An 18,017-nucleotide genomic window follows, 5' to 3' on the forward strand; every position below is an offset into this window, starting at 1 on the left:
GTAGCACCTCAGTACTGCGATGCTGTGCCTTAGACCGATGCACCACTCGGGAGGCGCAAAGATTTAACTTAAGTTTTACTTAACTAAGCTTTGATGGAATGAAACTTTGATGTCGGCACATACTGGCTATAATGAACACTATTGATGAAGGACATGCTCATTTATTGGGTGATTTTGATTTGACAATGTAAACATGATACAGAATTGGAATTGACCCCAAATGTGCTAGGTCAGGTGCATGTGTCTCACTCAATCTCTCTGTGATTGACAGAATCAGACAAGAAGCAGGAGGAGGAGGAGAAGGAGGGAGAGGATAAGTCCCAGCCCCGCTCCATACGGGATCGCCGGCGGCCCCGTGAGAAGAGACGCTCCACCGGGGTGTCTTTCTGGACCCAAGATGGGGTTTGTGACATACACACTGACACTTTAATGTGGACATGCCTCAAGTGTAATGATCAGAGTCCACTTGACCCACCCCTAAGGCAATAAGAATACATGTCAGTTTGAGGTAAAAAGCCATTTTATAGATTTAGCAGTACAACTACTCTCGAGGTACTACACTGAAGTGCACCTCATGAAACACCTCTGGATTTAGCTGATTGGGGCGGCATCCCCGAGCTGACAAGGTAAAAAATCTGTTGTCCATTCCCTGAACAACGCAGTTAACCCACTGTTCCCCGGTAGGCCGTCATTGTAAATAAGAATTTGTTCTTAACTGACTTGCCTAGTTAACAAAAAAAATAAAAATGGGGAATTGCAGCCAGGCTATGGATTTATTCTGAGGATAACTGTCTCGGGGCTGTTCCTGACCTCCTGTCCCTCCTTGTATTCCAGAGTGATGACAATGACCCAGACCAGTCGGCGGACTCAGAGGAAGGCAGCATCAAGGGTGAACCTCAGGTAACCTCAGTCCACACAACCATGCAGAAATAAACCCACAATAGATGCAGGAAAGAGGTCATTGGAACGCAGGATGCAGTGACGCCCTCATTGGCGCAAATTCAACAAATCTGATCAAACTAAGTAGATATTCCGTATTTTATGTATTCATTTGAAACGGGCTCACAAGGTGGTTACTTAAGTCTGATTTTGATATATTTGGCTATTTTCGCTGCATAACTTTTAGAAGTTGTCCTGTTTCACTTTTTGAAGAAGTGACTGCTAGATGCTAACTCATGTTTTGTATGAGATGGTTGCATAGCTAGCATTCAGAAATTGGTTACGGGAAGTCAGTAGTTTTTAACTGAAAGGCATGTCTACATTAGTGTCAGTATGTGTATGTCATGAACCCCATTGATTGATGCCGATGACATAGACTTATATATTGGGGTTGACATCCTTACTAGTATTATGCACAGATTTATACCTCAACATATTGTGAAATATACATAATAAACAATATCCTAAATATAGGCTGTTTTTGCTGGGGGGCAATGAGGATATTCCAGATCTTTCCACCTTGTTTCCATGGCATTGTTTTGGTTGAGTTCCATTGACCTCTTTATCGCAACTGTGGTCCAGGCTGAGACCCAAACTAAAGGATGATTTCACTTTAACCAACTAAACTTTGATGGAATGTAACTTTGATGTTGGCACATACTGACTAATGAACACTATTGAGGAAAGACATGCTCATGTATTGGGTGACTGATAGTTTTGATTAAACACTTCCTTTTTATTGACTGGCCAGTTTTTCACCCCAATCAACTTTTTTGCTCTCTTTTGTCTATAGTCACGGCCAAGCAAGTGCCTCTGATTTTCCTTAATTTGGCTTATTTTGGCCAGCTTTGGTACTGTAAAGACTCCCTCTTTCTGATGACTTTGGATTTAATGGTTCCTCCTTTCCTGTGATTGTCCTGTTGCTAAGGTGACCTCAAACGCAAAGCACTACACCATAGTAAGTTCCAAAACAAGCCAAAACAAGCCACCACACAAAGGAAATTTGTCTTTCGGTCTCCACAGAGTTGGGTAAAGCTGCTTTGTTGTTCCACATAAAAGTCGCAAAAAAACCAACTTACAGAGCTCTCAAATGAGATATTCTCATCCTCCTTGGTCAGTTTAGAGTAATGATAAGTGACCTCTAGATCTGTTTTAATACTTTTTTGTAATTTTGTATATTTTATCTGATGTATTTATGCAGAGTTCATCTGTAAGAGACCTTAGTCTCATTATGACTTGTCAAAATAAAGGTTCAATAATATGGAGTCTCCCTGGTTTTGGAAGGGGTGTGTCCTGTGCAGTACAGCGTAGCAGACAGTGATGTGGCCAGGCGCTTGGCTGCAGATGACGCACACAGTGGGAGGAGGAGGGCAGCTGGACGGAGCAACCAGCCAGAAAGCCAGCATATCTCTTTGTTGGAGGCTGCACAATGGGGCGTGGCCTGAACGGAACACCAAATAGGAAATGGTCCATTTATCTCTGCATGGATAGGAAAGCATTCAGGGAGAGCTGCTCTCTCCTGGCAGTTGATTTGGGTTTCTCCCTGGGATTTGAATTGCCAGGGACCTCACGATACGATGTCACGATACTTAGGGGCCGATACGATATGTATAGCGACTCTCCCGACTATGTCTATTGCGATTTGATGTTTCAAACTATATTGTTCACTATGTGTCTGGTACAGAGAGATGAGAGCGCATGGAAATAAAAGGGCTGAGTACATGTTGGCTCACCGTTTAAGAAGATGGAGAAAAAGCTATAGGATGAACAATACAGAAGTTTTGGTGCAGGTACAGTCAACTAACGTTACCTGGCAATTAGGGTGGAATATTTTCTTGGTATTTTACAAATGTTCCAACCTGAGAATAAATCACTTTTCTCCCATGTAACCCGGTATTTCCCCGTCAAAACCGGAAGTGTCATTCAAAGCATTTAAATAGGCCTATGTCTGGTTATGATTAGAGCTTTGATTTGAAAATTCAAGCCTGATGCAACCTCTGAGCCTGATTTAAATACATATTATGAGCCCTACATTAAAGACAGGCCAAATGATTGGGACGTTATCCAATACATAGGCTACTGCACATTACGCACAACAGGAACGCATAAAAGCACATAGATGTAGCTATGCTATGGGTAAATAAATGGCACTAATCTTGTGGCCAGGCGCAAGTTGCACTAATCTTTTTGTGTGAACTGTATTATATGGACTAGAACTACGCACCTTGTTCAAATCATGATAAAGCAGGGAGAGAACATGCAATTCTGGTGCAGCACATGTGGCCTACAAAGTTACAAGTATAGGCTAGTGAATTTGATTTACCTTTTTTGTAATAATTCCTCTGGTATTAGCCTACCTAGTTCTCTCTAGTGTTGCTTCATTCCTTCCTCGCTTTCAACAGTTAAATTAAATAAGTTGTCCTTAACGTCATAATTCTAATGACATGCTTGAATAATATAGGACTAGAATTAGATGTAGAAGGTGTTCACTTCTCCATGAGGTTTGAATGGTTAATGGGTCTGAATAAATTACTTCTATAGTCTAGCACATTCGCTCTTTCAAACTACCCATGAGTTCTATTGGCTGCTGTATTTAACATTCAGCGAACAAGAGTTTTGTATCCCTCTTTGAATAGTCTATTGTTATAAGAAATGCAACAACAAAAATGTGCAGCAAGGTATTCTAGTCTAGCTTTTCCTGCATGGGACTCCAAGAGCTAAGGAGACTTTGTTTAAAAAAAAGAATAATAGAGGCCAGCAAGTGGAGCACAGGTTTGCGTATTGCGCAAGAGACAGTCTAAAAGTTAGACGCTTACTATGCATAACCCATCATTCAATACCAAAATATAAGCCTAATGCTGCATTGAATGTATTACTTGAAAGAGGTAGGCTAGGATATATAGATAGATAGAGAGATTATATATACACTGCTCAAAAAAATAAAGGGAACACTTAAACTACACAATGTAACTCCAAGTCAATCACACTTCTGTGAAATCAAACTGTCCACTTAGGAAGCAACACTGATTGACAATAAATTTCACATGCTGTTGTGCAAATGGAATAGGCAAAAGGTGGTGGCCTGCTGGAGGTCATTTTGCAGGGCTCTGGCAGTGCTCCTCCTTGCACAAAGGCGGAGGTAGCGGTCCTACTGCTGGGTTGTTGCCCTCCTACGGCCTCCTCCACGTCTCCTGATGTACTGGCCTGTCTCCTGGTAGCGCCTCCATGCTCTGGACACTACGCTGACAGACACAGCAAACCTTCTTGCCACAGCTCGCATTGATGTGCCATCCTGGATGAGCTGCACTACCTGAGCCACTTGTGTGGGTTGTAGACTCCGTCTCATGCTACCACTAGAGTGAAAGCACCGCCAGCATTCAAAAGTGACCAAAAAAAAAGAATAATAGAGGCCAGCAAGTGGAGCACAGGTTTGCGTATTGCGCAAGAGACAGTCTAAAAGTTAGACGCTTACTATGCATAACCCATCATTCAATACCAAAATATAAGCCTAATGCTGCATTGAATGTATTACTTGAAAGAGGTAGGCTAGGATATATAGATAGATAGAGAGATTATATATACACTGCTCAAAAAAATAAAGGGAACACTTAAACTACACAATGTAACTCCAAGTCAATCACACTTCTGTGAAATCAAACTGTCCACTTAGGAAGCAACACTGATTGACAATAAATTTCACATGCTGTTGTGCAAATGGAATAGGCAAAAGGTGGTGGCCTGCTGGAGGTCATTTTGCAGGGCTCTGGCAGTGCTCCTCCTTGCACAAAGGCGGAGGTAGCGGTCCTACTGCTGGGTTGTTGCCCTCCTACGGCCTCCTCCACGTCTCCTGATGTACTGGCCTGTCTCCTGGTAGCGCCTCCATGCTCTGGACACTACGCTGACAGACACAGCAAACCTTCTTGCCACAGCTCGCATTGATGTGCCATCCTGGATGAGCTGCACTACCTGAGCCACTTGTGTGGGTTGTAGACTCCGTCTCATGCTACCACTAGAGTGAAAGCACCGCCAGCATTCAAAAGTGACCAAAACATCAGCCAGGAAGCATAGGAACTGAGAAGTGGTCTGTGGTCACCACCTGCAGAACCACTCCTTTATTGGGGGTGTCTTGCTAATTGCCTATAATTTCCACCTGTTGTCTATTCCATTTGCACAACAGCATGTGAAATGTATTGTCAATCAGTGTTGCTTCCTAAGTGGACAGTTTGATTTCACAAACTTTTGAGCAGTATATATATATATATATATATATATATATATATATATATACAGTGGGGAGAACAAGTATTTGATACACTGCCGATTTTGCAGGTTTTCCTACTTACAAAGCATGTAGAGGTCTGTAATTTTTATCATAGGTACACTTCAACTGTGAGACGGAATCTAAAACAAAAATCCAGAAAATCACATTGTATGATTTTTAAATAATTAATTTGCATTTTATTGCATGACATAAGTATTTGATCACCTACCAACCAGTAAGAATTCCGGCTCTCACAGACCTGTTAGTTTTTCTTTAAGAAGCCCTCCTGTTCTCCACTCATTACCTGTATTAACTGCACCTGTTTGAACTCGTTACCTGTATAAAAGACACCTGTCCACACACTCAATCAAACAGATTCCAACCTCTCCACAATGGCCAAGACCAGAGAGCTGTGTAAGGACATCAGGGATAAAATTGTAGACCTGCACAAGGCTGGGATGGGCTACAGGACAATAGGCAAGCAGCTTGGTGAGAAGGAAACAACTGTTGGCGCAATTATTAGAAAATGGAAGAAGTTCAAGATGACGGTCAATCACCCTCGGTCTGGGGCTCCATGCAAGATTTCACCTCGTGGGGCATCAATGATCATGAGGAAGGTGAGGGATCAGCCCAGAACTACACGGCAGGACCTGGTCAATGACCTGAAGAGAGCTGGGACCACAGTCTCAAAGAAAACCATTAGTAACACACTACGCCGTCATGGATTAAAATCCTGCAGCGCACGCAAGGTCCCCCTGCTTAAGCCAGTGCATGTCCAGGCCTGTCTGAAGTTTGCCAATGACCATCTGGATGATCCAGAGGAGGAATGGGAGAAGGTCATGTGGTCTGATGAGACAAAAATAGAGCTTTTTGGTCTAACTCCACTCGCCGTGTTTGGAGGAAGAAGAAGTATGAGTACAACCCCAAGAACACCATCCCAGCCGTGAAGCATGGAGGTGGAAACATCATTCTTTGGGGATGCTTTTCTGCAAAGGGGACAGGACGACTGCACCGTATTGAGGGGAGGATGGATGGGGCCATGTATCGCGAGATCTTGGCCAACAACCTCCTTCCCTCAGTAAGAGCATTGAAGATGGGTCGTGGCTGGGTCTTCCAGCATGACAACGACACGAAACACACAGCCATGGCAACTAAGGAGTGGCTCCGTAAGAAGCATCTCAAGGTCCTGGAGTGGCCTAGCCAGTCTCCAGACCTGAACCCAATAGAAAATCTTTGGAGGGAGCTGAAAGTCCGTATTGCCCAGCGACAGCCCCGAAACCTGAAGGATCTGGAGAAGATCTGTAGGGAGGAGTGGGCCAAAATCCCTGCTGCAGTGTGTGCAAACCTAGTCAAGAACTACAGGAAACGTATGATCTCTGTAATTGCAAACAAAGGTTTCTGTACCAAATATTAAGTTCTGCTTTTCTGATGTATCAAATACTTATGTCATGCAATAAAATGCAAATTAATTACTTAAAAATCATACAATGTGATTTTCTGGATTTTTGTTTTAGATTCCGTCTCTCATAGTTGAAGTGTACCTATGATAAAAATTACAGACCTCTACATGCTTTGTAAGTAGGAAAACCTGCAAAATCGGCAGTGTATCAAATACTTGTTCTCCCCACTGTATATATATTAGTTGGATAGATATCTCGATCTCATCAATATTGGATACAATTTGAATAGAATTGATGGAGAGCGAGAGCGCCTGCTCGTGCATTGATGTAAAGCAACAAACGATATAGGAGTTTTAAAACGCTGCAATAAAAGATGTGATCTTTACAATTGAAAAAATAAGGTAACCCCTGAAAGCCAGATGGAGATGTGTAAATTAGACATGCATTCAGTACAAATCGATATACAAGTATCTATTATAATATTGCGATATGAAACTAGTTTCACCCCTCCAGTTCTGCCCACTTGATTTTAGGTGGAAAACACAGCTGGCCTTTGGTGGTGGTGAAAGTCATGGATAACTGAAGTTAATGGAAGAATGTCTCTGCATTTATCAATTACTTGCAGTGTGAAGTGAAGCACAGTTTTTTTTCCTAACGACTTGAGGTAGATTTGAATTTGTCAAGATCTGCAAAATATATCACAACCTGAGAGGTAGGTTTAAACATGCTTTGGTGTTTTTGTTAAGCAGTGTATTTTTCTTTTCTGTAATTCAACCAGTTGTACATGTCAGTTTTCTTCCCCCCCACCATTTTAATCTCTGTAGCTAAGGTCTTAAAGATGTGCAGACACACAAGTGCTTTTCCTTGCATTCGGGCTCCTTCAGCTTCAGGAAGCCAACAGCAATTTGAACACTGCTGTAGGCTTGGCCCTCTGACCCCCATCCTGCCTGCTCTAAGGCACTCTGCTGGAGCGGCGGGAGCTAGGAGACGCTGGGGTTCAGGGGCTGCTCCTTAAGGCACTGGCAGGCTTGGCAGCCATTCAGGAATGTCTGTTGCAGTGCAGAGTGGTCAGGTGCTATGAGAAGGGAGAGAGGCTCGGAGCTGAGGGGGTAGACGCTGATTGGTCCAACATCTAGCCTTGTCAACTCTTTGCAAGTCAAGGAGGCAGACCTTTGTGAAGCCAAGGAAATGACTAACCTATCAGTACATTTAATTTAGTATTTACAAAAATAATGAACAAAAAAATTTGCTAGGAGAATAGAATGCCACCTTAAACATCCTGTTTTCAGTGTGATGCGCCAAACATTCCCCAGCAGAACAACCGAAACCCTCAAATGCACTCTAATTGATCTACATTCCAGGCACTACGCTTGTCTAGACAGCAGGAAAACTGCACTGCTCTGAATCTGTCATGTGGATTTGCTTGTTTTAACATCGGGTAAAGACATTAAATCGCTTCTGTTTTTCTTTTCACAGAGCGACCGACTGTCCAGGTACGTGCCAAATTCAGTTTATTCTTCAGGTCTTTCCAAATGGCACCCTATTCCCTATATAGTGCACTACTTTTGACACGGGCACATAGGGCTCAGTGCACTACTTTTGACCAATCTAGAGAATAGGGTGCCATTTGGGAATGCATCCTTCCTGTCTACTACTTACCCTTCACTTGGTGGGCTTGTGCCACTTTAGACCAAATAAACCGTTGACAACCTGGTATATGGCAGTGTAAATATTAGACATGGTCGATAAGATACTGTAGAGCTAAGTATCAATGTTTTTATTCTCTTCAGAAATGAGAGCAGCACTTCCTCTTCTGACCGCTATGACCACTTGGGTAGCCGTGGCGAGGGTCGCAGGTCATTCTCAAGCAGGCTGGACCGAGACGATAGCACTGACTACAAGAAGGTACTGGAGCTCCCACACACTCACCTTCTACCTTAGTTAAAATCACACCATACTCAATAACACCACCATAGAAATAGTAATTCTTCCCTGTGAAGTTAGACTTTTTTCTGACCGTTTTTCCTCTCAGCTTTATGAGCAGATCCTAGCTGAGAATGAGAAGCTGAAGGCCCAGTTACGTGACACAGACCTGCAGCTGAATGACTTGAAGCTTCAGCTGGAGAAAGCCACACAGGTGAGGCACTGTGGCCAGGCTGCGCTGTACAGTTGGGAAATTAGCATGTATTAGGATGACTCATTGTGAATAAATAGGACTTCCTCGCTAACGTTGGGTTATTTACGTTGCTTGTGTTACAGAGGCAGGAGCGCTTTGCTGACCGGTCGCAGCTTGAGATGGAGAAAAGGGTAATGATTATTAAGTGTTTTATGGTTTTTAACATACTGAATCATTTTGCCCAACAAATGAATGAACTCTCAAAAATTAGTTCTATGTATGAAAGGCACTTACAAATACAATTATTGTTATTGGCTTGAACTGAATTGGTAATAGTAGTGGTTAACAGCGTGGTAATCAATGCCAACTGGTTTATGTCTGAAGGTTACAAGCAGGCCCCAATTTCAGCTGGGTGGTATGGTCTTATAAACCTGACTACTTTCTCCGGTCTACTGCCTCTCCTGCTGACTGGCTCACCATGCCCATATAGTTGGCTGGGGGCGTGCCACCCCACCCAAGCACGAGCTACCTACCTTCTCTCACGTGTTTTTGAACATTTTTAGCCAGTGTGTGTGTGGTCACTTCTCCAGGGTTGTTCTTTTTGCATAGTGTGTGATAGCGAGTATACGTGATGAATTGTTTCAATGGAAATGTTATCTTCTGCATGTGCTTTTTGCCATTTTCTTGGCAAGTGTTCACTCAAATCACCTTAACGGCTGACACAAACATATGGGGTCAACTTCACGCCATATGTATTGATTTCAAAATAAAATAAATTGTGAACATGAAAAATAAAATTTAATGTAAACATTGTATTTTCAAGGACGGGTGAAATAATGGATGTTGAAATCAAAAACCAAACAATTGAAAGAATTCTATACAAAAATAAGACATCAAAAGCAAAACCCCAAAACTTGTTAGCAAATAATTTTAAAGCTGGAGCAAAACTCACAAATGATTAAAAACAAGATTTGAAAACGAATGCAAAAATATTTTTCCGTGAAACTTTCCCAGCAACCAATCCTATTGAAATAGATTTTGCCTACGCTCTTGCCTGCATGTACTAGCTTTTTTGTTACGCTACTCGTATCTTTGCTTTTCCTGGCAGTCTTTTCGATTGCGAGTTTTGGCAGTATTTTTCCGTGAAGGGCGGGGTTTAGAGGGAGGCGTATTGGTCCGCTAGTTTTGGAGTGACGGTTCGTCCCAATCAATGAACATGATAGACAGGCTTTTTTTCTATTGCCTCCTTAAGTAGACGGTCTGACGTCAGCTCGTTTTAGCTAACTTACTTCAAACTGTCGGTCACGGGTCAATGTACGGATATTAGACGCATGTCTGTCTAATACATTTAATGACAAACCGTCTTACTACTTAGATAAACATATGACTTACCTGTCGCACAACGTTTGGCGCAGGTGTTGGTAACTGGTTCGCCATACACCTGCGCAACAAGTAATTCATATGTTTACCTAAGTAGGTAGATGGTTTGTTTGTCATAGTTTTGCTCTCGCTTTTAAATGATTTGCTTACACGTTTTGAGTTTTTTCTTTTGATGTCTTGTTGGGTTTTTGATTTCAACATCCATTATTTCAACCGTCCTCAAGTATGTTTACATTCTCAACTTTATTTTTCAAGTTCATGATTTATTATATTTTACACATGGTGTGAAATTGACCCCATAGAAATAGCACCTTAACGACTGACCCAAACATCTCCTTAACGACAACGGGCACATGCAGTTCGCATGGTGGCCAAGAAAAAAAAAGTTTATCCTGAACTCCCAACATATTCCATGAGTGATTTACTCATACCCTATTCTATTGCTTTAGTCTGCTTAAAGTCCATGTTGTCACCAGATTTTAGATGGCCTTCCCCTGGCATTCCTTAGTCAGCATACCTCCAGACCTTCACAGCTTGGGTCTGCCTTTGTAAACGAAGCCAACTGCTTTTACTTTAGCTGCATTGTGCCTGCCAGTATAGCTGACCATTACCCATGTGTCATTTCATTAACTTGTCATGTTTAGATAACCACGTCAGGAGAAGATGGGACATGCAGCACTAAACATGTTAGGTCTTTTAGATTAGTCTCCATGGTTCTGGCTTTGACATGCTTCACAGTCATGCGTGTGTACCTCACCCACTCTCCTCTCGCCTATCTCTTCATGTTGCTTCTCAACCTGCATCTGTTATCTGACGTTCACACCTCTCCACCGTCACGTCACTGGATATAACTCCAGCTAGGTTTTACTATCATAGTGTCAATTTAGATTTAGTCTTTGTTTTAGTCTTAAAATACCTTTTTAGGCTTAGTCACATTTTAACCACATGGTGCTTTTAAAAAATTTAAATAATATGTAGGCATTGATTATTGTGGCAGATTGTAACTAATGCCAGCCATAATTAACCATATAGGCTATAACGCCTTGGCTACAGGTTAAACAATTTACAACTGATTTTCTCCCCATCATAAGTGGTTTCTTGAAAAGGGGAGAATTTGAGCTTTCCAGAAATGTCAGAAGTTTTACCGTACTCCTAAAATTCAACAAATGGCATTAGTTTCTCCCACAGGAAAAAAGCAACCACTTGTGTTTGAGCCTTGTGGTGCGTCAGCAGCAACACAGATGAATAATAGGGAGAAGGGGAAAATAGAGGTTCTGATGTGATCAAAGCAAAAATAGCCAACATGAAATTGAGTGAACATTACTGTTTCTAGTTGAGTTAGTTGCAAGTCAAGTGTCCTGGCACTTGGCTTCGCATCAGGTCAAATGATTGACGAGTGATTGAAGTGACCTGGGTAGCTGAGTGGGAGGAGAGCTGGGTAGATCAGCTCAATCAGACTGTGCAACAAAGATGTCAGTTCTACAAACAAAAAAGTCCAATCCTCAGCATGTATGCATGCAGAATATTTAATGCAGTCCTCTCTTTGGCAGAATTCAAGTCTTTCATGTTCCGCGGTCTGCAGCTGATTAAGCTGATCTGCCCAGCTCTCCCACACAGCTCCAGGTGGTCACTTCAGTCACTCGTTGACCTTTTGAATTGATGCGAAGCCAGTTGACACTTGACTGCCGAATGTTGCGGCATTAGCGCCGTGGTCCGCATGCCATGTCAAATTAAATGTACATTAGTCACGTAGAAGTCTCGTCACATTTTTGTTGACTAAAGTGACAAGTAAATTGTAATAGTTATCGTTTTTTTCCCCCAGGGAATCTCGTCTCGTTTTAGTCAGAAAAAATAGGGTGTAACAACCGAGCTGTGGAGCCGAGGTATGGCCTTCGTTTTGGCCACGAGGTGTGAGGTAACATAACTGAAGCAGTTTGTGGGAGCCTGTATGCGGTGGTTGTCTTGCGTGTTTTCTTTCTATGCTCGTCTCCCTCTTCTTTAAACCCGGGGTTAACATCTGTTTGTCCCCCTCCCTGCAGGAAAGAAGAGCTCTAGAAAGGAAGATCTCTGATATGGAGGAGGAACTCAAGGTACTGTCTCATGTGTTGGCTGTATGGCCCTATTTGTGTGTAGGGCACCAGAAGGTTGTGAGTGACATAATTGCATATTGCCCCTTTTAAGATCAGGAACAGCAGTCAATATTCTGTTAAACATACTGTATACTTTAGCTGGACCACTACTGTACTAGATTAGTATGCCTTGCTGATCAGTAACTATACAGGTTAGCGTTTTTGCACAAAGACTGCTATTTTTCTCTCTGCCACAGGCCCAATGTGAGGAGGGCTGGAGGCAATTCAATGTCCCATTTTGATAAACTCTGTTGCTGTGAATTATAGCATAGTAGTTATATAACCTAACAATCCTAACCGACAGTCAGCATAGTCCTGTTGTCAGTGTTTGATTTGAGCCCCCAGTATATCCTGTCTGTGTTGTGTATTCTGAATATGTGTGTATTCTGAATGTGTGTGTGCAGTATTTGTCACATTTTGGGATGCTCTATATAATCTATGTTGACGTAACTCATATGCCCTTCTAAATAAGGAGATGTGAGATTGGATGTTCTCAGAAATGGGGCAACAAAATCCATTATGCCAGAGTCAGCAAGTTTTCTTCCTTCTTCCCAGCACTGCCATAATGAAGTGATTATTTCTAGGTCATAGGCAGTCCAGCCCTGCCATAATGAAGTGATTATTTCTAGGTCATAGGCAGTCCAGCACTGCCATAATGAAGTGATTATTTCTAGGTCATAGGCAGTCCAGCACTGCCATAATGAAGTGATTATTTCTAGGTCATAGGCAGTCCAGCACTGCCATAATGAAGTGATTATTTCTAGGTCATAGGCAGTCCAGCACTGCCATAATGAAGTGATTATTTCTAGGTCATAGGCAGTCCAGCACTGCCATAATGAAGTGATTATTTCTAGGTCATAGGCAGTCCAGCCCTGCCATAATGAAGTGATTATTTCTAGGTCATAGGCAGGCAGTCCAGCCCTGCCATAATGAAGTGATTATTTCTAGGTCATAGGCAGGCAGTCCAGCACTGCCATAATGAAGTGATTATTTCTAGGTCATAGGCAGCCCAGCACTGCCATAATGAAGTGATTATTTCTAGGTCATAGGCAGCCCAGCACTGCCATAATGAAGTGATTATTTCTAGGTCATAGGCAGCCCAGCACTGCCATAATGAAGTGATTATTTCTAGGTCATAGGCAGCCCAGCACTGCCATAATGAAGTGATTATTTCTAGGTCATAGGCAGCCCAGCACTGCCATAATGAAGTGATTATTTCTAGGTCATAGGCAGCCCAGCGATCATATCGGTCTTCCTCTCTCTATTCTACTCTGCTACTGTAGATTGCAATCTCTCCTACATGCCAGCCTGCCTGGAAAGCACTTGTCATTCCTCCAGTTCCAAACTCTGTCCCATTTTTCCTAACAATGTCCTTTTTCTGTTTTGTCTTCTCTTTGCCCCCTCTTCTTATCCTCTCTAGAATTTGTATTGCCCCCCCCCCCTTGTCTTCCATTATTTCTCTCCCTTCTGGTACTCTCCCATCTCCCCCTTTTTCTCTGCCCTCTGCTGGTTTGACCCTTTCTCTCCCTCTCGCTCTCTCTCCCCCTCTGTGTTGTGGTTTTCCTGCAGAACCTCCCAGAGGTAAAGCAGGTTCAGGCCCTGCGTCAGGTCAAGGAGCGGCTGCAGGCAGAGAACAGGGCCCTGGCCCGCGTGGTTGTCAAGCTCTCCCAGTCAGCCTGCAGCCAGCTGCCCCCCTCCGTGGACCTGTAGCCCTGCCCAACCGCTCCTCCTCACCCCTCACCCTCCCTTCTCATGCTCCATTTGTGCTCCGACCTCACCCATAGACAGGCAGGTCCCCCGCCCAACTACAGGGTTATCTACTCCCCCCAGAGACTGACTCCCCCCTACCTCCCCAGACCCCTCTGGTTTTCATATTGGGTAGTGTTTTGATTGGGCACTTTCCATTTACAGTACCTAATTATAGTTCACAGTAAAGTTAAAGGTTATTTTCAGTCAGGTAAGTATCAATTCAGGTGTTAATTTTCATATAAGCAAATATGTACTACTTTGTTAGTGCAGCACCTGAAGTATAAATATTGGACTACATGATTAGGTCTTCATGAAGTTGATTTTACTAGATAATTTGATGTACTGTAAAGGAGAGTGCCCCATTTTGTTCTTTTCCCCCCAGTGTGCAGTCTTGAAGTCTTATCAAGGAGTGCCGTTGTTTCGTTCGGCTTGTTTCTGGCTTTGCATGACGTGGCTTTCTTTTTGCGTCAAATGGCGGACATTTTTTTTATGGAGGATGGACACATTTCCTTTCCCCTCAGTGTCTTTCTCCAGTCCTACCCCCATTTCAATTGACTCTTACAGATGACATCAACCCAGCTTTGAGACCGGGTCACCCCTTTACTGCAGGTTTACACTTGGTCTTATTTAATTTCCCAGTGATCTAGACAGACATATTAATTTGGCTCTTGCTCATGATTTCAATTGCCATTACATACCATAAGAAGCTCAGGTTGGTTGATTGTCATCTGTAATAAAATGCCTTATAGTTTTGCGGTGGACAGTTACGTTTTGCTCTTGATCTCCCTGGATGTTCAGTTGTTCCCTATGTGAGTGCTGGAGTGTTTCAAGAGGGACTGGGCAATCCGCCATGGTTGCTCTGCCCCAGGCAATGCTGGACTGCATGGCTTCATGAATCTGCTTAGCCCAGTATGGGTTTTAGTTGATATTGAGGGAATTATACCTGTAAGTGATGATCTGTGACTGATTGTGATTAGTTATATTTTCATTTGTCAAACAAACTGGGTGGTATTTCTTAATCCACAACATTTGGGCATCACACTGATGAACATTGTGTTGATAAATAGTTAAAGCAGTAGGGTATCCCTTATTCAGATATCTAGTCAGAATGACCCTAATAATGAGTGGCATAGGGCTTTTAAGTTGTTTTATTGTTTCAATTTCAGACTAAACTCACAAACCGTGATCAAGATGACAGGCAGTGGTGTAGTTATGTTAGTGAATAACGTAACTACTCTCATTGTATTAAGGCAGATGTAGTAATGCAATTATTTTCTTATACCAGTTTGTAAATTTGGTTCAGGGCAGAAATGGGTATTGGGTGGGTATTGACTGCGAGATGGTGTTAGCTTTACACGTGGTAAGTCTACCTCACAAAGACATAGAAAAAAACAAACGATTGCAAAGGCATTATTTGATGCTGCAGCAGTTTGTTGCTCATGCATTTTTTGGCCCTGTATGCTTCAAATAAAGGAGCACTGTTTGTGCTGCCAGGATTTGTGCTGTGTATTTGAAGAGTATGTTTTCCTGGGCGCCAGTGGAGACGCCTCTTTTGTTCTGCATGGCTATTTAGCAGAGACTTTTGACCGGAGTGTGCTTGCTCCATTCTCAGCGAAGAAAATAAATGACAAGGGGGAAAAATGGTTGACTGGCTTGTCAAAGATGCTGATGACACACTCTGCAATTAACAGTTTCTAGAACTGGGCTGAATGGTAAACCTCAACGTGTCTCTATGGTGACATGTCTCTAAGCCCGTTTCCTTCTCTCTTTTGTTCTCTTCCAGACGCTACCAGACTTGAAAGCAGACAACCAGAGACTAAAGGACGAGAACGGAGCTCTTATTCGAGTCATTAGCAAGCTTTCCAAGTAGAACAGACCCCCCCTCCTGCGCCCGCCCACTCCTCCATGGCAGTGACTAATGGACTTGCAACTTTTAGGTATTAATTGCAAGAGACATCAGCATCGGGAAGACTCCTTCTCCCCTCAGCTCTTCTATCCCTCTCTCCTCTACCACCACCACAGCATCCTCCATGTGCTCCCTCTCTCCATTAGGTTATTCTCCACTTCAACCAAGTGGCTGCTCTCCAGATAGAACCACTGAGTTTACATCAGCAAAGGATAGGGTTGTGAACGGCATGTTAAAGCATTTGCGGGCGGGGAAGCCTCAACTATTTAACCAATAAGCCTTAGTTGTACATAAAACACTTGTATCGATCTCTCGGCTGTCACAGAAGAACAGTTATTTCACACCTGATTTTATTTGTGCCACAAACTCTTATTTGATCTTTTTGTTTCAATTTCCTGTTTGTTCCTCGACCTACATACAAGGGTTGTGCGATGTGTAGTTGTCCTGTGCGATGTGTAGTTGTCCTGTCCTTTCTGACCCCCTCTCCCCCTGTTTTTGGAGGCTCTGTCTCACAGCAGAAGACTTCCCAGTGGTACCTCCCGTCTTAGTGCATGCAACCCACCCCCTCCCCCGACACACACCACACAAGCACATGCGCACACACCTCTATCCACGCCACTCACCCCCTTTCCATTTCTGTACCTTTGTGTGTCTCCCTCAGAGGTAAATGGAATTATCGCTTTACAGAACAGGTGGACTTGGTGGAATGTAAGCTTTCACTGTATGTGCAATATGCATTTATTTCTAATAAAAATGCTTTAATGATGAGTCCATCACTAGTAGGATTTTCACTCCTCTTCCATCTTTCCATCGCTCACCCCTTTCACTGACCCTCTCCCCCCCTCTTTTCTTTAAGGTTGTAGTGTAGTCGTTGGTTTATACTCTGTATTTCTCACTTCGTTTTAGCAGGTACTGAGTGATGCTGTATATACCTGTATGTATCGTTTGAGACCAGCACATGGCATGCATTTATGATTCCCGTCTGTTACTATTAAAAATATACAAACTCCAGAGGACAAAAAAAGTGTGTTTAACTATTTTCTTCATTTATAGTCTGAAGACATTGGATTACAATAGGGCCTCTCTCTTAAAGGGAATGGCTGGCAGTGTTCCGTGCTTTTTCTTTCCAGTTTTAAGTGTTCACGGTATTTAAGATACGAATAATATAATTGCTTCTACATTTCACACATTGTATTCAGTATCTTTGGATGAGTGCTGTTCATTTTTTTTCTCCGTTTTTTTTAAACCGTAGTATTAGCCAAGGTGTTGTCACAAAAATATCTTAGGTATTGCTAACCCAGTCCTTTTTACAATGTCTACATGCACTGTCAATGCCATGTGAGGAGTATTTGATGTCAGCCACCATCAAATAAAGTCCCTCCATCAAACACATTTTATGCATTTCAGTGGCCTTTTTAAGGATACTGTAGCAAAGAAAACAAGTTGCTGTAGTTGGACTGTTGGCCATCTCCTCTTTTGGTTTACATTTTTTCTGTTTTTCCTTTTTAAATTTCCCATCTTGTAAAATAGGCGTGTGGCTTCATACATGCGAGCTGTGCTGTGACTACCAACCACTGAAGAGTTCATTAAAAATAAACTTGTACATTGTAAAGCCCTTGTTGCTTATTTTCTTCTTGTCATTCATTACATTGTGCACTTGAAGGTGACTTTATAGCCCTTCAGGGATGCTAACCTGTCACTTCTCTGTGAATAGTTTGTCTTGACCTCTTTCTGCAGCGATACCTCCATAGCACAGCAGAATCATGCTACGAGAATGGTTTCTTGGGTTGTCTCAGCTGTGTTATGGACGTCCCCAACTCCAACAACTGGCTAAAGCTGTGGAGGACCTTCAAAGATGTCCATGTTGATGTCTGTCAACTACCTGTATTTTATTTAGGACAAACGAGTGTACATGTTTTTAGAAATGACAAGGTCTAGTTATTCCTATTCATGTTCACCAATAATGTTCAAGTTTATTTTCACCTACACAGAACGGAAACACCCAGCTCAGCTGGGGAGAGCCCAACAACCATGCTCCTCTAGGCCTACATCCACCACCTCAGGTTAGTTTGTTTCAACTGCAATAATAATGATGTGATATAGACCCATGTCAACCATGAATTAGTTTCTCCTGGCC

General features: G+C 42.7%; 1 protein-coding gene across 13 annotated transcripts in view; it reads left to right on the plus strand.

The window, feature by feature from the left end:
* The window catches only part of LOC139566069 (protein phosphatase 1 regulatory subunit 12A-like), a 69,028-nt gene extending 51,536 nt beyond the window's left edge, over positions 1 to 17,492 (plus strand). For 7 of the 13 annotated variants that reach the window (XM_071386945.1, XM_071386934.1, XM_071386935.1 and 4 more), the window contains 9 exons: positions 272 to 402; positions 835 to 900; positions 8,077 to 8,093; positions 8,391 to 8,505; positions 8,633 to 8,737; positions 8,860 to 8,907; positions 12,136 to 12,186; positions 13,795 to 14,013; positions 15,758 to 17,492. In XM_071386945.1, the coding sequence (XP_071243046.1) occupies positions 272 to 402; positions 835 to 900; positions 8,077 to 8,093; positions 8,391 to 8,505; positions 8,633 to 8,737; positions 8,860 to 8,907; positions 12,136 to 12,186; positions 13,795 to 13,935 (674 nt within the window). In that variant the 3' untranslated portion in view covers positions 13,936 to 14,013; positions 15,758 to 17,492. Of the gene's footprint in view, positions 1 to 271; positions 403 to 834; positions 901 to 8,076; positions 8,094 to 8,390; positions 8,506 to 8,632; positions 8,738 to 8,859; positions 8,908 to 9,100; positions 9,132 to 12,135; positions 12,187 to 13,794; positions 14,014 to 15,757 lie in introns of those variants that run through there. The other 6 variants (XM_071386942.1, XM_071386936.1, XM_071386944.1 and 3 more) reach the window with 3 other exon arrangements.
* Positions 17,493 to 18,017: the final 525 nt, after the last annotated feature.

The sequence above is a fragment of the Salvelinus alpinus genome, chromosome 37 (assembly GCF_045679555.1).
Source record: "Salvelinus alpinus chromosome 37, SLU_Salpinus.1, whole genome shotgun sequence".
Lineage (NCBI taxonomy): Eukaryota > Metazoa > Chordata > Actinopteri > Salmoniformes > Salmonidae > Salvelinus > Salvelinus alpinus.